The 25,293-nt window shown below is 37.3% G+C and overlaps 1 protein-coding gene across 2 annotated transcripts in view; it reads right to left on the reverse strand.

Annotated features, from left to right (window-relative positions):
* Nucleotides 1-25,293, reverse strand: part of BRAF (B-Raf proto-oncogene, serine/threonine kinase) — a 167,013-nt gene that overhangs the window by 26,775 nt on the left and 114,945 nt on the right. Inside the window, exons 9-14 of one of the 2 annotated variants that reach the window (XM_047097111.1) lie at nt 20,323-20,359; nt 18,810-18,929; nt 16,540-16,676; nt 16,176-16,293; nt 14,109-14,193; nt 13,089-13,265 (exon numbers count right to left, since the gene is read on the reverse strand). In XM_047097111.1, coding sequence (XP_046953067.1) covers nt 13,089-13,265; nt 14,109-14,193; nt 16,176-16,293; nt 16,540-16,676; nt 18,810-18,929; nt 20,323-20,359 — 674 coding nt within the window. The remainder of the gene's footprint in view (nt 1-13,088; nt 13,266-14,108; nt 14,194-16,175; nt 16,294-16,539; nt 16,677-18,809; nt 18,930-20,322; nt 20,360-25,293) is intronic. The other variant, XM_047097110.1, reaches the window with a different exon arrangement.

Here is a 25,293-nt window from a genome sequence, read left to right on the forward strand (position 1 = left end):
CCTTCCCCACTCATACTCTGTCTCTCAAAAATGAATAAATGTTAAAAAAAAATTAATAAAAAAATAAAATAAAATAATTAAAATACGTAAGAAGTGAAGTTCACACCTTTTCCAGCTGTGTTGTGCTCTGAGTGGCCTAAAATCCATTTTTATGTAGTTTTTGGTTTCTATTGCATTAAAAAAAATCAAACTTATTAAGGTATAACTTGTCTACAACACAGGGTGCACCCAATTTTATGTACGGTTTGAGTTTTGCCAAATATAGATATACTTGTATAATGACCAGCCACAATCAACATGAAGAATATCCATCACCCCCAAAACTTTCTTCATGTATTTCTGCAATTAATAACACCCTCTTCAGCTCAGGCAACCACTGATAATGATTTCTGTCACTAGAGATTAGTTTTGCCTTTTCTAGAACATCACATAAAAAAAATCTATGGCTTCTTTTGCTCAGCATAATGATTCTAAGATTCACACACTGGCTGCATGCAGTATTACAGAGAATGGACATACCACAACCTAACCATTTAGCCCTTGGACATTTGGGTTGTTCCTGATTTTTGGCAATTATGAATAAGATACTTTGAACATTCAAGTACAAGTCTCTGTTGTTGACTTATGCTTTCACTTCTTTTGGGTAAATAACTAAGACTAGGATTGCTCATGTGTTTTTTTTAACTTTAAAAGAAACTGCCAAAGTAGTTGTCCCATTTAAGATCCTTACCAGCAACATGTAAGAGTTCTAGCTGCTCTGCAACCTTGCCAATAACCGGAATGGCTGGTTTTGATGGTAAGAATTCTAGTGGGTGTGTAGTGAGTGGTGTCTTGGAGTTTTAATTTACCTCCCCTAATGTCTACTGATGTTGGACATCTTTGCACATGTTCATTTGCCATTCTTATGCCTTTTAAATAAAGTACTCCAATCTTTTGCCCACCCTTTTTGTTGGATACTTTGTCTTAACTACTGAGTTGTAAGAGTTCTTGTATGGTTTAGATACAAGTCTTTTAATCAGATAATGTATGTTACAAACATTTTCTTAAAATCTGTGGCTTATCTTTTCATTTTTAACAGTGTCTTCAAAAAGCAAAGGTTTAAATTTTGATGAAGTCCGATTTATGAATTTTTTCTAGTATGATCCTTACTTTTTGTATCCTAAGAAATCTTTCTTTCTTTAGGCTATAAAGATTTTCCCCAATGTTTCTTCTAGAATGTCTAGATTTTCAACTTTTAGTCTTTAATCCATTTCAAGTTAATATTAATGTCTTGTGTTGCATAAGGGTTAATCGTGTGTTTATTTGTTTATTTATTTATGGAAATCCATTTGTTCCAGCAATGTTTGTTGACAGGACTACCTTTTCCACATGAATTACCTTGACATCTTGTTAAAAAAATCAACTGACCATAGACTTACGGATATATTTCTAGGCCTTCTATTCTGTTTTGTTGATTTATATGACCATTCTTATGCCAACATCACATGGCCTTGTGGCTTTATACAAAGTTCCGAAATCTGACACTAGAAGTCCTTCAACTTTGCAAAAATTGTCTTGACTATTCTAGCCATTGCATTTCCAAGTACATTTTATGATCAACTTGTTAATTTCTACAGAAAAGCCTGCTGATATTTTGACTGGGGTTAAAATGAAATCTACAGATCAATTTGGGAAGGAAGACATCTTAATAATATTAAATCTCCTAACCAATGAATATGATACTTCTATGTGTTTTTTGTTTCCTAGCTGGGACCTGCATTAGAGAGGGTATAATCCCCCTTGGAAAATCAAACCTTCTAAGTAAAACATTGGCCTAAAAATAGTAAGTGGGAATGTTTTATAAACATGGAATATCATGGTACTGATGGAATAGCAAAAACCCTATTATTCTTTTTAAAAGTTCATTTCAAACACAAGTCCAAAATCAGAAGCATATTTATTTATTTTTTTATAAAAGCAAGGTAACTCAGTGCAGGAAAGGATAGTCATTTCAACAAATACTGCTGGGATATCCATATGGAGAAAAAAAATCTTCAACCCTCATCTCATTCCAAACTCAAAAATCAATCTAAAGTAGATTTAAGACCTAAAACTAAAAGCAAAAACTGTAAAATTTCTATAAGAAAAAAATTTCTACCACCCTCATATACACATGCAGCCTTTTAAAGTTTTCAGGATATTTTTGCATCACTGCAAAAAAAACAACACTTTTTTTTGCATCACTGCAAAAAAAAACAACACAACAACAACAAAAAACACTTCGTGTTTCTTTGGGAGGCAAGCAAAACAGCAATAATTGCACTTATACTAATGGGAAAACCAGAGCCAAGAAGACGTAAGCAACATAACCAGAGGGACAGAGTGGAAAGGGCATGGGTTTTGAATTCCAACTGCATCACTTACTAGCCATATGACCTTGGGTACATTTACATAATCCCTTTTAGCTTTAGATTCCTAACCTAAAAAATGGAGGTAATAATGATTACCTTGAAGGGGTTCCTTCTAAAAAAATTTTTTTTAATGTTTATCTATTTTTGAGAGAGGGAGTATCAGTGGGGGAGGGACAGAAGGAGAGAGAGACAGAGAGAGAGAGAGGAAGAATCCAAAGCAGGCTCCATGCTGGCAGCACATAGTATGATGCGGGACTTGAAACCAAGAACCGTGAGATCATGACCTGAGCCAAAGTAAGACACTTAACCAACTGAGCCAGCCAGGCACCTGTGAAGGGGTTTCTTCTTTCTTTTAACACGTGTTTATTGAAAGCCCACTATGTGCTAAGCAACAACTGTTCTAAGTCTTGAAGATAAAGCGGAAAAGCCCTACCTCAAGGTGCTTACATTTTAGTACAGAAGATGGAAAAGAAAAAAGATGTGTCAGTATTCTGTGAGTGGGGGGACAGGAAATGATGAGTTGGCAGGGAGTTGTGATTTTAGGGCAGGGAGGGCCTCTTTTCAAAGGACCTTTTGATGAAAGCCTGAAAGGAGGGGAGGGAGAGAGTCATGCAGATATGGGATAAGAGCATAGAAGGCAAAGGAACTAGCAAGGGCAAGGCCCTAAGGGAGGCATGTGCTTCCCAAATTCTAAGAGCGGCAAGAGGGCAAACTGGCTTGCAACAGAGGGAGCAAGAAGGAAGAGCAGTAAATGAATTGAGAGGTAATACGAAAGCAGAGAGATTGTGGTTACCTTGAGGAACTATTGTAAGGACTTTGGCTTTCTTTCTGAGTGAAATGTGAGACGCTGGGAGGCCAGAGGAGCAACATAACCTGAGTTAAGTCTCAAAAAAGACTCTGGGTGCTGAACAATAATAAACTGAAGGTAGGTAAGGGTGGAAGAAGAGCACTAAGCCAGCCAAGAATTAATGGTGGCTTGAATCAGAGTGAACGGCAGAATAGGAGATGAGAATTTGTCAGATTCTAGGTATACGTTTTTCTTTTAATTTTTCAATGTTTACTTATTTTTATTTTTTTATTTTTTTAATTTTTTTTTTCAACGTTTATTCATTTTTGGGACAGAGAGAAACAGAGCATGAACGGGGGAGGGGCAGAGAGAGAGGGAGACACAGAATCGGAAACAGGCTCCAGGCTCTGAGCCATCAGCCCAGAGCCCGACACGGGGCTCGAACTCACGGACCGCGAGATCGTGACCTGGCTGAAGTCGGACGCTTAACCGACTGCGCCACCCAGGCGCCCCTGTTTACTTATTTTTAAATGTTTATTTTTGACAGAGAGAGAGCAAGCGAGAGAGTGCAACTGGGGGAGGGGCAGAGAGAGAGGGAGACACAGAATCTGAAGCAGGCTCCAGGCTCTGAGCTGTCAGCACAGAGCCCGACACAGGGCTTGAACTCACAGACCGCGAGATCATGACCTGAGCCGAAGTCAGACGCTCAACCGACTGAGCCACCCAGGCGCCCCTGTTTATTTTTGAGAGAGAGCACATGAGCAGGGAAGCAGCAGAGAGAGAGGGAGACAGAGAATCCAAAACAGGCTCTGCGCTGTCAGTGCACAGCCCAACGTAGGTCTGAACCCATGAATCGTGAGATCATGACCCGAGCTGAAGTCAGACGCTCAAATGACTGAGCCCCCCAGCTGCCCCAAAAATGAAAACAGGATTTAAAAAAAAAATTTTTTTTTTAATGCTTATCTTTGAGAGAGAGAGAGAGTGTGAGCACATGTGCGAGTAGGGGAGGGGCAGAGAGAAAGGCAGACAGGAGAATCGAAGTGGGCTCTGCGCTGAGAGCCCAATGCAGGGTTTGAATTCACGAGCCATGATATCGAAACTTGAGCCAAAGTCAGACACTTAACTGACTAAGCCACCCAGGCACCCCTCTTGATATACTTTAAAGACAGAGTGAACAGGAGATAATAGCCTGGGTGTACGGTGTGCCAACAAGAGAGGAGTCAAAGATAACTACAAAATGTTGACATAAGCAGCTGACAGAACAGAGTTGCCAGTTAGTAAGATGAAAGGACTGTAGGAAGAGCAGGCTTGAGGAAAAAGGTCAGGTCCTCAGTAGGAGACACGCTAAATATGAGATGTCCATTAGACAGTCAAGCAATGTGGAGCAGACAGCTGGATAGGACAGTTTGGAGTTTGGAGGAAGTGAGTTGGATGGTGATGGGCATATAAGTGGTAACTGAACAGTATTTTAAGCCATGAAACTGGATGAGATCACCAAGAGAATGGAGATTCCTGGAGAGTTCCAACATTCAGCGAGATTCAAGCGTTGAGGAAGAACTAGCTACAAAGGAGAAGTAGAAGGAAAATCAGGAGAAGGGTGCTTCTCAAATTTCAATATGCATCCAAATCATTTAGGGACTTTGCTAAAATACAGCCTCCAATTCAGAAGATCTGGGGTAGCACCTAAAACTCAGCATTTCTTTTTTTAAATGTCATTTCGCAGGGCACCTGGGTGGCTCAGTCGGTTGAGCCTCCGACTTCGGCTCAGGTCATGATCTCGCGATTCGTGAGTTCGAGCCCCGCATCGGGCTCTGTGCTGACAGCTCAGAGCCTGGAGCCTGCTTCGGATTCTGTGTCTCCCCCTCTCTCTGACCCTCCCCTGTTCATGCTCTGTCTCTGTCTCAAGAATGAATAAACATTAAAAAAAAATTTTTTTAAATGTCATTTTCACTAATACTTCTTAATGTTTATTTATTTTTGAGAGACAGAGAGAGAGAGACAGCATGTGAGGGGCAGAGAGGGAGACAGAATCCCAAGCAGGCTCTGCTCTGTCAGCACAGAGACTCATGGTGGGGCTTGAACTCACAAACTGTGAGATCATGACCTGAGCCTAAATCAAGAATCAGATGCTTAACCGACTGAGCCACCCAGGCACCCCTAAAACTCAGCATTTCTAAAAGGCTCCCAAGTGGTACAGACGCTACTCAGACCAGATTCTGAGTAGCAAGGCATTAAGGATGGGTTTCATCGGAGAAGGGTATGATCAACTGCAGAATATGTTTCTGACAGTACAAACAGATGGAGACTGTAAATCTAACCACTGGACCCACTAAGAAGTATTTCAGTGGAGTATTGGGACAAAATCCTGACCAGGTGGGATCCACAATAAAAGGGAAGAAGAGAAATTACAGAGTGAATATCAACAACTCTTTTGTCAAGTTTTACTGTAAAGAATAGAAAAATGAGGTGATAACTTGAGGGGGAAGCAGAATCAAGGATGGGTCCTCCATAACTTTTTATTAAGAAATTTTTAAGCATAAAGTTGAAAGAATAGTACAATAATCACCCTACAATCTCCACCTAGATTCAACAATTGTCAACATTCTGCCAAATGTGCATTATAAGGAAGATCTTCTAAATGAAAGAAAATCCAGTAGAAAAGGAAAAGCTGAAGATGAATAGGGGAGATTTACTCCAAAGATGTCAGTGAGTAGGGGAAATAAGATGGGGATCTAGCATATGAAAAGGAAGGGTTGGCTTTCACTCCTAGTGATAAGGCAGAAAAATTGAGCATGAACACAGGCGGGTGGGCAGATGTGGTGGGTGCTTCTAATTTTCTCAATGAAATCACAGGCAAGGAAATCAGCTGACTGTTCTTGGAGAGGTGTTGAAGGTTTGAGGATAGAGAAGGTAAGACACCCTCTAGGAGAAAGGAAGAACGAACAATCTTAAAAAAAAGTATGGCTGCTGTATTACATTAAGAGCCCACTTGAGGTGTTGAAAAGACTAAGCTGGAGAAGCAGCAACGTGTAAAGGAATATACTCTGACACCAAAGTGTCAGCGCCAGGTTACTTGATCTCTCTAAACCCTAGTTTCTTTATAAGTAAATGGGGATAATAATAGGATATACCTCACAGGGCTATTGAGGATTACATGAGGTAGCATATATAAGTACCCAGAACAAAGTCTGGCACATAGTAAGTACTTGCTAAACACATTACTGCATATATAAAAAACCAGAGAATGTAGCTGGTATAAAAAACAGAAGGAGAGGGTAAGTTACTAGTATGTAGCGGGGGGGGGGGGGGGTCAAAACATAGTATTTACTGATCAAGAAAGATATTTAAAGTAAGAATGAAAAAAGGTAAAACCAGTGCGAGTCCATACTTGGAACAACAACATAACTCACTGTGTATACTATTAAGTACCAAATTCTGAAAGGACACACAATACACATCAGAATATTAATGGTGATTATCTCTCGGCGGATTACTGGTGCTGATTGATGTTCACATTTCCTGGGTGTTCTCCAGTGACTATGTATTCCCTATAATAACTTTTATTTTGAAATTAAGAACTGCACCAAAGGCAATCACTGCAGCAATCACTCATATTTCTCACCATAATTAATTCTGTTAAAAATTTTCCACATTGGCCTCCCGGTTTTCACAGTTCATAAAACTTATGAAAGTAAAACACAACTATGGAGTCTTTTGTTTTAAATTAAAAGACAGAAATAATCAACGTGTTATAGATAAGACAACTGCTCTTCTCTCCCTGATAGCTGTCCCCATGCCAATCCCTTCCACCATTCTTGCAAACCACTACTCAATCTGGTGTGTGTCTGCTAATCCTTATTTTAATACTTTTGCATACTTATGTACACCTCTCGTAAAAAAAAAAAAAAACCCACATATAAAAATGTTTTGTTTTTAAAATTTCAAGTGGTCTCGTGCTATAGCTTTTCTCACCTGATACTGTATCTTAAAGCTAATGCTGATACGTAATTCATTTCTGCTGTGTATTATTCTCCTGCACAGAGGTGCCAATATTCTATTTATCCAAGTCCTCTGATGGACATTTAAATTTATAAATTTTCACTGTTATATATTTTCCTGCAATACATCTCTTCCCATATAAACCTTTTATGGAACAAAAGCTGGCATCTCTCGGGGCAGGTCAGGTACTCTCCATTTTATCAGACCTTCTGGAGCACACCAGGGGGGGCCGGTTGCATCAGGTGCCAGTAAGCAATTCCCCTCATCTTTCTCAACACGCAATTCTGTCTGAATTCAGGTATTCTGCTAATCCCAGTGGGTGAAAAATAGTACTTGTTTTAGTTTTTATTTTTCTGATTACCAGTACCCTCTTTTGTATCGTTGTTCTTATCCACTGGAAAATCATGCTCACTATAATTAAATATTCTTTGATCAACTGGAATTATTTTCAATCACTGATACACGTTCACGTCTTTTCAGCTTTAATTCATCCTTCCATCTTTTTTTTAACTAGGTTTATTATTTTTTAATTTTATTTTTTTAAATTTACATCCAAATTGGTTAGCATATAGTACAACAGTGATTTCAGGAGCAGATGCCTTAGTGCCCCTCACCCATTTAGCCCATCCCCCCTCCCACAACCCCTCCAGTAACCCCGTTCGTTCTCCATATTTATGAGTCTCTTCTGTTTCGTCCCCCTCCCTGTTTTTATATTATTTTTGTTTCCCTTCCCTTATGTTCATCTGTTTTGTCTCTTAAAGTCCTCATATGAGTGAAGTCACATGATTTTTGTCTTTCTCTAATTTCACTTAGCATAATCCCCTCCAGTTCCATCCATGTAGTTGCAAATGGCAAGATTTCATTCTTTTTGATTGCTGAGTAATACTCCATTGTACATATATATACCACATCTTCTTTATCCATCCATCCACCGATGGACATTTGGGCTCTTGCCATACTTTGGCTATTGTTGAAAGTGGTGCTATAAACTTGGGGGTGCATGTGTCCCTTCGAAACAGCACACCTGTATCCCATGGGTAAATGCCTAGTAGTGCAATTGCTGGGTCGTAGGGTAGTTCTATTTTTAGTTTCTTGAGGAACCTCCACACTGTTTTCCAGAGTGGCTGCACCAGCTTGCATTCCCAAAACTAGGTTTGTTTTTAAGTAAAGAGGCATACTTTTCATTATTTTTTAAAAAAGTAAATCGTGAGGATTTACCCCCAAATTACTTTTAATTATCTTTATTCAGACTATAACACTTCTGTGGGTATAACAATAGATCACAACTTTCTCTTGATTTAACACCTAGTAAATTTTCTGATAAAGTTAAATGAAAAGTTATACAATAAATATTATACTGAAATTAAAAGTCCTGCAAGGAAATGGCATGACAGATTGATCATTTGTGAAATTTCTTTAGTAACAACATTTTTAAAATACCTTGGCCCTAAGGTCAATGACTGTCAGGTGAGAAGATGATAAACATACTATACTAGCCCTGATTCGGGAGGAATGAGACTCTCCTTATCTACCATTACAACAACTCTGCTCTCTTCAGGTAAACCTAGCAATCAGAAATGATCCTTCACTGAGGAAAGGAGACAAAATCACACAGGAAAAATGTCACCCATCTGCTTATATTCTGTAATCCAATGAAGGGGACACATTTGAAAGTCCTAATGATTCATTTTCCTAATTACTAACGGTTTGATCCTATGAATGACTACAACCCCAGCACCTTGTATCCTTATTCTGCTTATACTCTCTGACTTCAAAATACATTTTGTGTGAGCAGTGGCTGACTGTATACTTTCAAATTGGGAAGGAGTTAGGGGAAAATAATACATTTCAGAAAGTATTCAGAAAAGATCAACAACATCTGGAAAACATTCAGGTGGCAGACTATTTTGAAACGGGGGCTTTGCAAAAGTACACTATTAGGTGGCTCTTTAAATAGACTATGGACTTATCGGTTAGCTACATCTAGCTTGCTCTGTCCTTTGTGAAATGATGGTGGAGGACAGGGAAGGAGGAATCAGACATTTAAAAGTTTAAATAAGTACAAAGCATATAATTTGTGCTGGGCTACAATATCAACATTTTAACACTGCCGTTGTTGTTATTATCCAAATGTTCCTAACAAAGCATCTATTCTTGCTTCATGAATAAAAAATCTTCTTTCATCTCTGAGGAAACTGGTAGGTATTCGGGGGAGAGAGGTGTCTCTTCTCCTTGCCTTGTGTTTGTTTGTTTATTCCTTGTTGCCTCTTTAACTCCGTTTGTTTTGGTCTCTGTCATTGGCATCCCACCCTTTACCTCTGACATTTGATGATCCAGAGACAATTTGTCTTACTCAGACTAAATGAAGCTTCAAAAAACTGTCTGGAAGGTTTGAGCATATGGATGGGCTTCCTGTTTTTTAACTTCCTTGTGTAGTGATCTAAGTGGAATCCCTGATGTCCCTACCTTTGGGTCTTTTCTCTCAGTTGATAAGATTTCTCAGAGAAGACTCTCCCATCTCCTGCCTAAAGGGGAAGGATTGGCTGCCAGCATTTGGCTGGGAATCTTTGAAAACAGAGTGCTGGGGAACTCTCCATTCATCCTTCCGGAAACAGTCACTCAACCCCCGTTTCTGACAAAATCTCCATGCCCATGTCCCCAGTCCAGATATAATTGATTTTCCTCTCTCCAGAGAATATAAAAGTCTACAGTAGGGCAGGGAGGGGGCAGTCACCCAGAGACCCAGAGCAGGACGCAGGATTTAGAGAAGATTTGCAGATACGCTCTCACGTATCTCCCCTCTTCTGAAGGCAGCCGGCACTGACAATTCCTGACACTTTTGAGGAACCTGTGGTGTTAGGTTGGCCATTATTTCCCCATTGCCAACTAAGGCTTTAGCTTTTTTTAGGTATATTAATTCCATTACCACTTCATCTGCTTTCTGGCTTTCAAAATGTTGTTATTGTTTCCTTCCTCTCTGTTATCTCTGTCCTTATATGTTCATGCTTAAAAAAAAAAATTCCTTGATTGTAGTTTTAGTGGCGTTTCAAAACACAGCAAAACTTTGTCACCTTAACTTGAAACCCACATCTGCCAAAGCCGTTAGAAACTAAAGATGTGTTAATACATTTAACCAGGTGCATGTTACTGTCTTATAAAGAACAGAAAGAAAAAATAGGAACTGTATCTTCTTTGGTTCATTTAAAGCTGGTAATAAACTCTTGCTAGAGGGCTTAAAATTTACAGTTAAAAAAAAAGTTTATTTATTTTGAAAGAGAAAGAATCTCAAGCAAGCTTTGGGCTGTCACCCCTGATATGGAGCTCGATCGAACGACCCTGGGATCGTGACCTAATCCAAAATCAAGAGTCGGATGCTCAACCAACTGAGCTACCCAGGCACCCCTAAAATTTACTATTAATACTTCTTTTAGCTATTAAAATCTATGATAAATTTATAGAATGATCTGAATTCATAACTAGGTATACTAAAAATATAACCAAAGTGTTTTGGAATAGACAGATGCAAAGGTTTATGCTTACAGAACCCAAACTGTAAAGTGATGGGATCATATTGTGCCTCTTCACTGACTATTCCCCAGACTACAGAACTATTGCAATTTGATAATGTTCTCTCTATTGTACTTCTTGTCTTTATCAATAGTGGCATTCCACTGCCCCATCACTGTTCCTGTTTTTTTAATGTTTATTTATTTATTCTGAGAGAGAGAGAGCGCGAGGGAGAGAAAGACAGAGATAGAGCGCGCGGGCATGTATGCACACGAGTAGGGGAGGGACAGAGAGAGGGGGAGAAAGAGAATCCCAAGTAGGCTCTGCACCATCAGCACAATGCCTGATGCGGGACTCAAACTCACAAACCGTGAGACCATGACCTGAGCTGAAACCAAGAGTCAGATGCTTAACTGACTGAGACACCCAGATGCCCTACCCATCACTGTTTCTAAAAACAATTTTTAGTACTATTCTTTGCTGCCTCTGTTTATAGCAAAAGCATTTCCCCTTATTCTTTTGTTATTCTCTTTGACCATTTTCTCTTTCCTTGACACTTCTGTTTTGATATGCTTCTCTCTTCCAAAAGGTAAACCAGCAATAATATGCAGTTATGTGTAATCATTCTTTCATTTTGTGTGTGTGTGTGTAACAGATATGTAGTGAGTACTTATCATAGGCCAGGCCCTGTTCTAGGCATTAGGGATAAAACAATGAACAAAATAAAGCCCCTCATCTCATACAGCTTATATTCTAGTGGGGGTGACAGACAATAAACAAATATGTCCGATACAGCTGAGTCTCAAAAACAAAAGGATAGGGATACAGAAAGTATCATCGGTGGGGTAGGAATCTTAGTTACATAAGATGATAAGTGAGAGAAGCCTTCTTTTAAAAGGTAACATTTAAACAGAGACCTAAGGGAGAAGCTCTACGGATATTTGCGGAATGAGTATCCCAAAGAGAAAAATAACCAGTACAAAGGCTGAGGAGGGAAGATGCTTGGCTTGAAGAAACAGCAAAGAGACCGGTGGGATGGGAGCAGAATAAGCTTTGTTTTCTTATCAATGTTTACTACTTTTGCCACGGTTTACTTTTTCTAAGAGTTTAATATACCTTTCAGATTTGAACAGATTCAGATTCTAACTTATATGAAAGGCTGACATTGTTTGAAGTCTAGTGGATAAGTGGGAATGTTACTGAAGAGGTAATCATTTGCTGCAATAAGCATTCTGGCTGACCACAGGCTTGTAAACAATGTAAATTACTTAAATTACTTAGATATATTACTTAGTCTTGAGACAGGGAGGGTGATAGTTCAGTGGGAAGATTTAAGAGCCCGATATGATTTTCAGTCCTGGTCCTACACTTACACACTAAGTGACCTTGAGTCAGAGCTCTAGGTACTGGTACTTATATACACTTTGACTCTTTTATTCTAATTTTAAAATGTAAAAGTAGCATAGTGAATATGGGGAAAGAATAATGGTTTGGGAGTCAGATTCTGAGTCAAACACCTCTGCTGCTATTTATTAAATGTGCAGCTATAGACATCACTTAAAAGCCTGAGTTTCCTGACCTTTAAAAGCAAAAAAAAAAAAAAGCAAAAAAAAATCTACTTTATAGCACTATAAAGATTAAATGACATAATAAAAGCCATTTGTATACTATAAAATATAAGATACATATTTTTAAACTACCCATAGAGCTTTTAAACTTGTATTCTACTAACTTAAAATTTTTCATCTAAGTACTTTCAAAATTCATTCTTAATTTTTACCTTTTGATATCCTTCTTCATTTGTACTTAAGAGCTGCATGCAAAATTTATCCCTCCCAGTTGGTTCCCTATTTTGACCGATGATAAATTCTATTTAAGCAACATTTTATCTTTTAAATTACATAGCAAAATTCAACAGATATGAACAACTCAACTTGGAATCCTTAAAAAAGCATCAGAATGCAGATTTTCATTTTATTTTATTTCACTCAGATGACATTTTGTAATAAAAAATATGGGTACATGGAGAAAATAATTTGAAAGGATAACTTAATTATTTTGTATACTTCAGTAACTGTTAAAGACTTTTTTGTAGACTTTCTTGGTTTTTTGGCCTATTTTGTTTTGTTAACCTTCAATACTAAATCATTGCATGCTAAACATAAAATTGCAGTCACGTATTTGTTATCAAATATTTGATACATGTTTTTGAAGACTATACTAAAGATATACTAGAGAGACATTTTATTTCTTAATATCATATTTTTAGCCATTAGTTAAAAGTGTTCCTATGTTACTAGACAGTAATTCAAAAGCAACCCAAAAGAATATTAGCTAAAACCTTTAAAATACCATCAGTGGTCTTCAAAAACAATTTACAAGAGATTTAACAGAATGGAACTTACTCCATGCCCTGTGCAGTCTGCCGAGCAATATCTATCAGCTTGATCATCTCGAATTTGGTCTCGATGATGTGGAGATGGTGGTATAAGCTGGAGCCCTCACACCACTGGGTGACAATAGCCAGCTGGGGCTTTGTTGAATAGCCCATGAAGAGCAGGATGTTCACATGCCGAGTTTTCCTGTAAAAGGAAGTATGTTAGTAAATAGTAAATGTCGATAAACTTCAGCAAATCTTAAAAAAAGTGGACCAAAGCAGTCTGATTATCAGGAAGAACATAAGGAAGGATAAGTTTAGAAATTATTTTAGGAATTGTCTAGTGTAATATCCTACCCCTTGCAGAAAGATCTTAGGTTTTAATATACTTCACAACAGGCAACTGAAGTTGCTTAAATACCTTCAATTGTGCAAAGCTCTTCACTGAGACTGCAGCTTTTTTTTTTCACCCTTACCCCCCTTTTGAAAGTGGTTCTAGTATTAAAAAGTTCTTTGGAGTTGAGAAAAAACTATTTCCCTACAACTTCCGCCACTGGCCGTCCTGTTCTGCTCTCTGGAATAAAACAAAGTCTGTACCTTCTTGAACATAATAGCCTTCTGTGGACCCAAATATACTCAGTTCTATCGACTGTTTTCCCCTTGTTACAGTTTCAGAACCCTCCTCACCTAAGTTGTCCCTGCCTGGATATTCTCTAGTTTGTTAATGTTCCTCAAGTCCCAGGGCTTGACACAATCTTTAAATGTGTTCTGATAAATTTAGAATTTTGAGAGTATTATTTCCATAAGTGGAAATAGGATTTTTCATGATCAGAACATTGTATTTCCATTAATTCACCTTAGGACTAATTTTCCTATTAGTTATACCATATAATATTGTAAACCACTTAAACAATACGGTTAAAGACATAGTATACTCAAACTCTGTCTTATCCACTTTTAGTAAACCTGTAAAGCCAACAGTGGCTATCACTGGAAAATAGAAGATAAAGATAACTTCTCTGGAAAACAGTAATGCACACAGGCTCACCTGAGTACTCCTACTTCATTTTTGAAGGCCTGTAACTGCTGAGGTGTGGGTGCTGTCACATTCAACATTTTCACTGCCACATCACCTAAAAAAAAAGTTGTCATTCCAAATGTCATTCCAATTTTTTAAGCTTAAAAAAAAATATATATATATATATATATAAACCTCTTGGATATTTTCACTAATTACCATAGCCTTAAATCCATACCATTATTAAATTGCAAATAAATGAGATCTTAACTTCTAAAATGTATTAAATTTTCTAAGGATAAAAACTAAATGAACAATGACACTCCTATACTAGTATTTCAAAATACCACCTCCCCCCCAATAGCCAATGTTGTATTTCCCTTAGAAATGTAGTTTAACCAAGTAAGTACCTATGGTATTTTCCCGATTAATTAACAATACTAAACCAAATGCTTTTATTATCTGAATGTTAAAACAAACTACTGATGACAGGCCCAATGAAGCTTGGCTGAAATAGAAAACTGCACAGCTTCTTTATCAGAGTAGTTAACATGGTTTTCAAATCCAAGGATCACTTGCTTTTGCTCAGGAAGATTAAAAAAATAATTTTATGTGAAACAGAATTCTTACACATCGCCAGTGGGTGTGTAAAATGGTGCAAGCACTTAAAACACTTTTGGCAGCATCTACTAAAACTGAACATATGTATATCCAGTGGTCCCACAATTCTTTCCTAAGTATATACCCAGCAAAAATGGAACATATGTTCTCCAAACAACATGTACTAAGAATATTCACAGCAGCAGCATTCGTAATAGCCCCAAACTGGACACTATTCAAATGTTCATCACACAGTAGAGATTGGAAAAGAAATCATGTTAGAGTCACACAATGAATACTATTCAGAGAATGAATGACCTATAACCACATACAATAATACAGACGAATCTTGTACTTTTTTGCAGGTTTATTATACTTTGATATAATTATGGATTCTTCCTGATTATCGAAGTAATACAGTGCTCATAGTGAAAAACATTTTGAAAACAAAGAAAAAAAGTAAAATCTCCTATAATCATGTCACTCAGAAGTGATCATTGTTAACACACTGATATATAAACTTATTAGGCTTTTATATGTATGCAGTGTGAATATTTACGAATACATATGGAAAGAAATCACCTAAAAAGATATATACTAAAATGCTGACAGTCATTTTAAAAGTTTATGTTATATGTATATTTCTAGGCAGTACCATAGTATAGGATATTATACATGCTGTTCTGTAAAATTTAATATACCACACGTACCTTTCTGTATCAATAAATATAGATCAACCACACTATCTCATGTCTATATAATCACATATGAAGGTTATCAATTTATCCAGTCCTCTGTTAATGAACACGCAACTTTATTTCCATTTTCTCATTAAGTCTCTAATGAATATATTTGCACACACATCTGTTTGTTTCTGCCCAGTGAGTTGTAGTTCTACAAATGGAATTGTTGGCTCAACACACATATTGACAAACTGCCCCCCAGAAAATCTGTAGCAATTTATTCTCCCTCCAGCAGTGTTACAATCACAGCTCTAAACATGGCCAATTAAAAAAAAAAAAACAAACACAAAACAAAAAACACCTATCTGTCCACTTGAGAGGCAAATAATGATTTCTAGCTTTTGAATTTGCAATTCTTTGATAATTAGTGAGGCTAAACATTTCTATATGCTCCCTGGTTGTTTCTTCCTTTGGTAAGTACAATTTTAATGTTTACCTGTGATTTATAACACAAATAAAACTATCAGCAAAAAGACTTCTAAAAGAAAAAAAAATCTTGGGGCGTAACTCACCCGGGGAATTGTCATCTTTAAAAATTATTACTGTAATGATAGGAGTCCTCCTTGCTGTGAATTGTTTTTATTTCCCATAATTTTTGTTAACCCTTTCTTTGGAGGACTCTTTAATCTGACCTATTTGCTATGATGCTATTTGCTTAGTGATTCAAACAGTGCATATTCCCTTTGATTTTTTTAAATCACAGTTATGACACGTATCCTATTATAACTTGTATGTCACTGTATTACATACGTACCATGCCACTTTCCCTTGTAGACTGTCCCAAATGACCCGGATCCAATTCTCTGTCCCACTGTGATCTGCCCATCAGGAATCTCCCAATCATCACTTGAATCCCTTCTACCAAGTGTTTTCTTCATAAAAATACCACAAAAGTCAAGCCAAAGCAAACAAAAAAGGAAGAGAGCAAAAATCAGTGTGTGGGAATGCTTTAAGCAAAAAACTATCAGCTTTTAAATTTACTTTGTTAAGGGAATTCTGTGTCACATACTGACATATCATACATCACCATATATCATATAATCTAAAAGGTGACATTACATTTAGCTAGCTTATAAAACAAAAGAGCTTAGAGGACAGAAGATCTCATATATTCTCACCATTCGATTCCTATCTTCTGAGGATGAAGAAGATTTCCTTTCCCGCTGAGGCCCTGGAGATTTCTGTAATGCTTTTACATTAGTGAGAGAGCCCGGCAATGAGGCAGGGGGGGTGGCAGACAAGCCTGTGGTTGATCCTAAATTAGTGAAATGAAAAATGTATCTATTAAAGGAGGATTGAGTATGTTAATTTACTGGGGGAAGAGGGTGGGGAGACATTTAGACTTCTTTTCAAAATGCAATGTATGTTTAAAGGCACATCCTTTGGAAATGATAGAACAAAAAAGGGCCTCATTTGGTGATCTGCACTATAATTTCTTTTAGTTTTCTGGTCAATTTAATGACTTTTAAAACACCTGATTTCAGATACGTACTTTGCTTATTGGTGTAGAGTCTGGAAGAAAAATAATCTTTCTAAAGTTAAGAGATCAATACTAAAACAATACTCCCAAGTCTTTGTTTGATTTAAAAAAGTAAAATCAATTTAAAAGCTTATAGAAAAAATAAACTTGTAACTATTTTATGTTACCTGAACAGCCAATCAATATAAAAACAGATGGAAACTCCCAAATGGGAACATATAATAATGGCCTTAATGTTAAAAATATCTGGCTCTATCATATTAGCCACGAGAACTTTAAAAATCCTATACTGTTTAAGAGTTAGAAATATCGGTCAGTTCAGTGGTTCCTGGATTCCTGTTCTACCAAAGACTACTTGTTACCTGTATAACAAAGTTAATACAAACAAAGCCAAACAGGTTTCTCAAGACTTTCTGAAAAATCTCTACAGGTATAAAGTGAGAGAAAAGTTAAGTGCTATGGTCTCTTGGCCAAGCTGCTACAAGTGGAAATATTCTATGAGTCAAGTGAGTCCAGTGGATACACTGAAAGTAGACTCAGTAGGCAGGGCTGCATACTTTTCTAAACACCGACTGAGCACAACTCCTAGATTCACCTAGCCGGTTTAGAGGGGTTCAGGGCAATGACTCCTAGTGGTGTCTGAATACAGTTAAGGAGAACTGAGATGTCCAGTAATATTTGCATATACAGAACAAAAAGACCTCGAAAGAATTTTTTCTTTTATAAGATTACTATTTGGGGGTAGGGAGAATAACAAAGTCTACATTTAAATGTTCAAACTGTATAGAATTTTATCATCACCACATCACACATGTCATCACAGGGAGAATGTACCTGATCTGATATGCAATTTTCTAAAAGGAAATGGGGCCTGGGATGCCTGTAACTAGAGCATAATCCATTTTCTACCTTCCAACTGGTAATTTTCAACATCATAAAGCTTTAACTGCTTGCTCAGGCCTCATAGATTCTGATCTACTCAATAATGTACTGTATTACTTATTTCAGTGACACTACTCAGTACTGTAGGAATTCTAGCCCATCCTATGGATTTTATGAGAAACAGCTGGGCTGAGACAGCAAAAATCTGAACCACCACCATCACTTTCAGAGTAAATAAGAGACACTAGCAAAAGCCAGTAAATATAATTCTTTAAAAATATTTGTAGTAAGATACCTGTCTGAATTTTGAGTTAAAAGGTTAAGAGATCAGTTTAACTACAAAACAGAGTGAGATGAACTGAGAGAGCGGAACCACACTGCTATAGTGCTTCTTTCATATTAGGGTGTAAGCGAGGGTAGCAATCCTCAAATTTTATGAAGTATGCTAAAGTACCCCAAATATGTTAAAAACCTTTCTTAAGGCTCCCTGCCTCTGATATAATAGAAAACGTACGTGTCCTGCATTAAAAAAAAGGACAGTGCTATTATAGAAAAATAAAGCCAAAAATCTGGCAAAATCTCCTAATTGGGGTTTCTATTTTTACTTTATTAAAAACCACAAGAGTTGATCACAAATATTAATAGTCATGAAGGCTATTATGTAAATGGATTAAAATAAAAGTTATTCTGATTGAGGCACCCCCCCATATACATTATTTATTGCCACCACCGAGTTTAAGAAATTATCAAGACCAAAAAGTAAGTAATAGAACAAAAAACAAGATGGATATCTTAGCTCAGAATTTTCTTGCTTTTAAAAATTTATGACAGACAGCATACAGAAAGCTTGTGGTAGTGAGTATGTGTGAGAAGCACATTCAGAGCATTCCAGCCAGGCCAAGCAGAAATTTAGTACTGAAAACTCTCACACTTACAAACACACGCTGTGAAGGTGAGGCACAAACAGTATCTGTAGTTTATATTGAGTTTGCTTTGGGTGAAAACAAGAAAGAAGAGCCCAACTACCTCTGAACACTGGGCCAGGCTCAAAATCAAACACTATTTCACTGGGGACAGAATGTAGGAGGGGACTGGGAGTCCGGGATTGGTATTTCCGAAGACCACGCATCAGCTGGTTCAAAGGGGCTGTTAGAAGAGAAAGAGAGGGGCAGGCAAACACAAGAAGACAGACACACAGAAGAAATGAAAGAAGTCATGGGAATAAATGAGTTGAAGCCTGCTTCACAAAATATTCTGGATGTCTAAAAAATCTGCTTGTTTTCATAAAATCCCAATGACTTTTTATAAAGTGACTCATAAAAAGGATAAGAAGTGCCATTTGATTTTTGGAACTAAGCAGGCAGTTTTTAAGATTAACTTAACTTTGTGATGCTAATATGATGGCAACACTTAAATGCTGGATGTACTGGGCAAAATTATCAGAAGCCACAGTTATTAAGACATATGAAAGTCAAACTGGCAGCAACATTAATTGGTGGATTCATGGAATAACAAATGGAAAACAACCACAACTTTTTAAACTACATGCTGTAATGAATAGTAAGTCCAAGATACAATGCAGGGTTTTCACAGGTATAGAGAAACATAACACAAGATGACTTACACAATGTTTATTCAATATAAAATATCTTTAAAGTCTGGGTTTAGGTATTTTGAAGATAAAGCAGTTCACAGTGAGGAGACCGACTCTCAAAAAGGTAAACAGGTATTACAGGTCCTCTTTTTTAGAGAGAAAATACTTGAAAAAGTAAGCATTAAGGACCACCTGGAAGAAATCTTCAAGACAGTTCCAAATACCATTTTGTGGAAAACATTGTATAGGGATAAAATCTTACTTAAAAAGTAAGCAATGTTTTCTTATGTCCCCAATTTTTAGAGTGCTAGAGTGAACATCTGATAAAGCAATCTCCATTCAATTTCTCATTTACTTCTTTTATTTACTGGACTAATAAGAGGACAACATGCTTTCTTTCTATAAGGGTCCATTTTGTATAAGGTACATTCCAAACCCTTCCAGAAAGCTGAAGAGGCTAACAATGTCCAACAAACGGAGATGTTGTGACAGGCAATCTAAGGGATTCTTCACAAGAATGACTTAGGAAAATCAAGTGTTAACTGACCCTAGGCTCAATCATTAAGTAGGAGTGGTACTAGGTAGAGTTTCCTCCCAAAGGGAAGTTAGCACCTCTAGTTTTAGAGATAGTTAGGAATCAGTAAGGTGGGTAAGATAGTTGATGGTCTATCTTTGAGGATAACAACATTTTAAAATTGTAGATAGTACATTTAAGATTCCCTTTTATGTCTTCTCTTTTTATCTACTCATCTTATAAATCAGTTAAAATTTTACCAGAGATGAATGATAAATAATAAAGAAAACTAAAAAAAAATTTGGGGGTTTTCCCTACACATTTTTCTCTGTGTCTGTGTTTCATGAAAGAGCAAATATAAAGGAGACAAGCAGCAAAGCAATTGCATTTTTCCCTGATTTTTTTTTTTTTTAATTGAAATCACTACTTACCTCCATCACTACGAAACCCCTGGTCTCTAATCAAGTCCTACAAATAAATAGTAATGGATATTTATTCAAAGCATATGGTAAGAAAGTAATAACAACACTGAACTTTCCACTCACCATTAACAGAAAGGTTAATTCAACATAATACCTGTCATACAATTACTTCACAAAAGAATATGAAATCAGGGAACATAAGATAAACATTTTGAAGCACTTGTCAACCTAACCCCTATATTGAAGGGATTATTAGTCCTAATCAAATGTTGAAATCCCTTTCAGGCCATTCAAAACCAATGGCTACATCAATTCTTTTTATTTTTTTTTTTAAAACGTTTATTTATTTTTGAGAGAGAGGGAGACACAGAATCTGAAGCAGGCTCCAGGCTCTAAGCTGTCAGCACAGAGCCCGACGCACGGCTCGAACTCACGAACCATGAGATCATGACCTGAGCTGAAGTCAGATGCTTAACCGACTGAGCCACCCAGGTGCCCCTGGCTACATCAATCTTAAAAAAAAATTCTACTGGCACATATTAGCCATAAAATGTTCATACCCTTTGATCCTGTAATTCCACTTTTGGGAATTTTTCCTAAGGAAATAATTCAGAAGAAAAAAATGTATGCATAAAGATATACAGTGCAGCATTATCCATCATACTAAAATATCAGAAATAATTATTTCCCTATTATAGACATATGACATTTTAGTTAAGTAAATTATGGTGCATCAGTTTAGTAAGTATTATGCAGCTACTGAAATAAGTATGAATCTTGTATCGTGAAACATGTTTACAATATAAAAAAATATTAAATGTACACAAAATACAAATGTATTTTGATTACAATCAAAATACAGATGCGTAAGGAAACACTAGAGGGGAAAAAAAATCAAAATGGCTCTAATAGGGTTTTGTTAAAGTTTGTCTTTATTATTAAAACATATCTTCCTACAACAGACAATACTGGGTGATGGGGAGCGAAAAGTCTACTGGCAACGCGATGCACTTTGGACATTGATAGGTGGAACTTAGTATGTTTACCCAGTTTAAATAGGAGGGCCTGAACGGCCCCAAATGTCTCTAAACAGGCTCAAAGGCTCTTTGCAAACAGGCAGCTTTTTGTTTCTAGTCTAGAATAAATTCTTTACAAATGCATTTCCATCATGTGTAATGTATTATATAAAGCCTTTGCCATCTTCTACAGAATAACCAACAAATATACATCTGCCAACAATGTGCTAGGTGTTAGGGGCTGCATGGCTACCAATAAATATAAAATCCTTGTGGTCTCACTAACTTTCTCTGTGTTCTTGAGGACTTGTAGTCTAAGTGGAAAAAAGATGTACAAACATGGAAATGAAATGATAAAAGAATAATAAGAAAACAATAAAAGAGGTGCCAAAGTTGCTTAGTTAACTGCCAGACAAATAGTATGGGTGAAAAGACTCCTGGTGCCACACGAGTTCAAAGGATAAAGAACTGTTAAGACCTCACTGTGGAAGCATTTCAAGAAAAGAGCTAGGAGTTGGGGGTAGATAGGAATGCAGGGGTGGAAAGAAGCAGAGGACCACCTACATTTTTTTTGTTAAAGTAGGCTCCACACCCAGCTTGGAGCACAACTGCGGGGCTTGAATTCACGATCCCGAGGTCAAGACCTGAGCTGAGATCAAGAGTCTGACGCTTAACCGACTGAGCCACCCAGGTGTCCCAGAGAGGAACTTCTAGACACAAAGAACCGCAAGACAAAGGCAAAAACGCCACATCCCTTTCCTTTTTGCTTCACCAACCTTGTAACTCCCCACAACCAGGGATCAGCCACCTCTGGCTTTCTCCGCTCTTACTGCTAATTAACACCATAAACTTCTATTTTTCAATCTGTTCCTAAAGCTCTTTGACAATCTTTTCACTTATTCTAGGTTAAAGAGGATCTTCTAGTATCCCAATACTGGCTATTTCCAACTCTCCCTCATCTCCTGTAGCTCCTTTTGTTACTTATATCTCTTCCCTTTAGCATGATAGAGGAAACAGAAGCCTGTCCCTATATTAACAAGTATTTGCACAGTAGCGTTAGCTATAATTTCTGAATTCTTACTATGTGCATAATAAACATTTTCAAACCAACAAAAGAGGTAGACACGGCTAGCTTCAAGGTTAAGGCATTTGCCCAAGGTCATACAGCCTGTAAAGAGCTGCAGAGCGAGCTATGTCCATCTCTAATTCCTCACAGCCTCTGAGGAATATCGTTTCCACGTTTAGGAACTGGACTATATCAATTATTCCCTCTCTTGTTATTTTCAACCTCTCTCTTCACTTGCTTCTTCCCCTCAAGTTACAAACATGCTGAAGATCTCACATTAAAAACAACTGTCCTTCAACCCTGTTTTAATCTATGGCCCTTACATTATTCCTTTAGAGCCAATCTTCTCAAAAGTGACACTTACCCCCACACCTTCATCAGCCTTGCTCTCCTCCACTGGCCCTCTAAAACAGCTCTCAGTGAAGTCAAAGTGACATTTTAATTGTTCAGTAGTCATTTTCAGTCCTTATCACATGTGAGTCTCAGTGGCAACTAACATCAACTACTTCAGCATTCTTCAATTCCCTTTCTGCCCTTTGGGGTGACACTACTCTCTCTTACTTATGTAAAGTTAGACTTGGGAAGAGGAGCCCGTAAAAGGCACAGAAAAGGACAGTCTTTGCCCAGACCTCAAAATGTTAATAATATTCAGTGGGGTTGCATATTCGACCTTCTTTTCAATTTACATGTAGTCTTTGAGTAGTATCATTTACACCCATGGTTTTGAGAAATATGCTAATTATTCCAAAATCTGTTATCTCTACTCAAGGTCCTTATATTCAACTGCTACTGGACTTCTAAACCAGTAAAGTCCCTCAGACAACTTAATGTCAGTATGTCCAAAATAAAAGTTACCATTTTCATTTCTATAAGACCTGTTCTTCTTCCTTTGGTATTTCCTATACTACTGAATGGAATGAATACTGTTTACCCAAGCCAGAGAAGTGTGGACATTATCTTCTAGATCTCATCTCTTTCACTTCTTTCTACTACTCTACAGAACAGTAGTTAAACATAAGCAAGAAAGACCAGGTTTTACCCCATTTCAATCATTTATCAGCAATGTGATCTTGGGTAAGTTTCTTAACCTCTTCAAATAGAATTTTCTCAACAGTAAAATAAGGATAAAAATAGTACTTAATCCATGAGTGTTTATGAGGACAGACTAAGAAAATTTATGTAGGGGAGCCTGGGTAGCTCAGTCGGTTAAGCATCCGATTCTTTGTTTCAGCACACGTCATAATCTTATGGTTGTGTGAGTTCGAGCCCTGCGTCAGGCCCTGCACTGACAGTGTGGAGCCAGCTTGGGATTCTCTGTCTCTGTCTCTGTCTCTGTCTCTGTCTCTCTCTCTCTCTCTCTCTCTGCCCCTCCCCCACTCACGCTAGCTCTGTCTCTCTCAAAATAAACAAACTTAAAAAAAAAAAAGAAAATTTATGTAAAGCACTCAGTATAGTACTTGGCATATAGTAAGCATTCATAAACAGTAGCCATTTTTGATACCATTCCTAACAATCTTGCCTTCTAAATCTCTTGTGAACTCAAAATATTCTTCCAAAATACAGAGCTGAGCACTTCTCTCCCACTCAAAAGTTTTCCAGACTCCCTACTACCAGCAACCACAGAAACCTTAAAGACTTGACAATGCCTTTAAGTATGGACTCTACCTACCTAGTTTTGTCTTCTTTTCCCTAGTCTTCTCCTGAACCAGAAACTCCTACAATGTGCATTATTAATTACATCCTAAGTAAAGGTACTTCCATATTTTTTGCATGTACTATTTCCTTAACAAATGCCCTTTCTTCTTAAAACCCCCACCTAGTGAATTTAATGAACTCCTACGCATTCATCTTTTATAATGTGGCTTAAATGTTGTCCTTTCTCTGTTAAATACAGTGATAAACTCTACCCTGTGGCATATAGGATTATCACCCTCTTCTATAAACTACCGCTATATATTTTTGCATCTATTTATATGTCTGATTCATCCATTAGACTGTGACCTCTTTGCGATCACAGACTATGTGCTAATTCATCTTTAATTCCCAATTCTGACAGTGCCAATCCCAGAGTCAGCATTGCCAAGTATGTCAAAAACAAGTTAAAAAAAACTTATTTACTAGAATAATAAATGATAAATAATGATTGGATCTGAATGACTGAAATTGAATGAAAATGCTAAAGCATTTATATATTATCTTATAATCAATGGAAGTCAATGAAAGTTTTGGAACAAGGAAACAGATGATGGCAGAGGTATAAAAAATTATTCGGACACTAACATAAAGAATGGGAATGGATAGAGAGAAACCAATGGCAGGAAATCCATTTAGGAGATTAATTAATTCAAATAAAGAAATATGGGCTCAGAGGGTGGTAGTAATGAGAACAAATTTGAGATGCATTACCAAAAGGAAAAGTTGATACCTTATGACTATTTGGTTAAAAGGAAGGAAGAAAAGTCAAGATATAAAGATGATACCCCAAATATTCAAGCCTCAGAGAACAGAACAGTAACACTAAGAGGAAAAGTCTAGAGGGAAACAGTCTAAAATGATGTTAGTACTGAAAGGAAAACTGGATATAACTTTTTTTTTTTTAATTATTTATTTTGGGGCACCTGGGTAGCTCAGTCGGTTAAGCATCCGACTTCAGCTCAGGACATGATCTACACTTTGTGGGTTTGAGGCCAGTGTCGGGCTCTGTGCTGACAGCTCAGAGCCTGGAGCCTGCTTTGGATTCGGTGTCTCCCTCTCTCTCTCTGCCCCTCCCCTGTTTGTGCTCTGTCTCTCAAAAATAAACAAATGTTTAAAAAAATCGTTTAAAAATTTTTTTTTAATTTATTTTGAGAGAGGGTAGGGGCAGAGAGAGGGAAGGAGGGAGAAAGAATGCCAAGCAGG

The sequence above is a fragment of the Lynx rufus genome, unplaced genomic scaffold (genome assembly GCF_022079265.1).
Source record: "Lynx rufus isolate CCGP_SWC_20201006 ecotype Redwood Valley unplaced genomic scaffold, mLynRuf1.p SCAF_4, whole genome shotgun sequence".
NCBI lineage: Eukaryota > Metazoa > Chordata > Mammalia > Carnivora > Felidae > Lynx > Lynx rufus.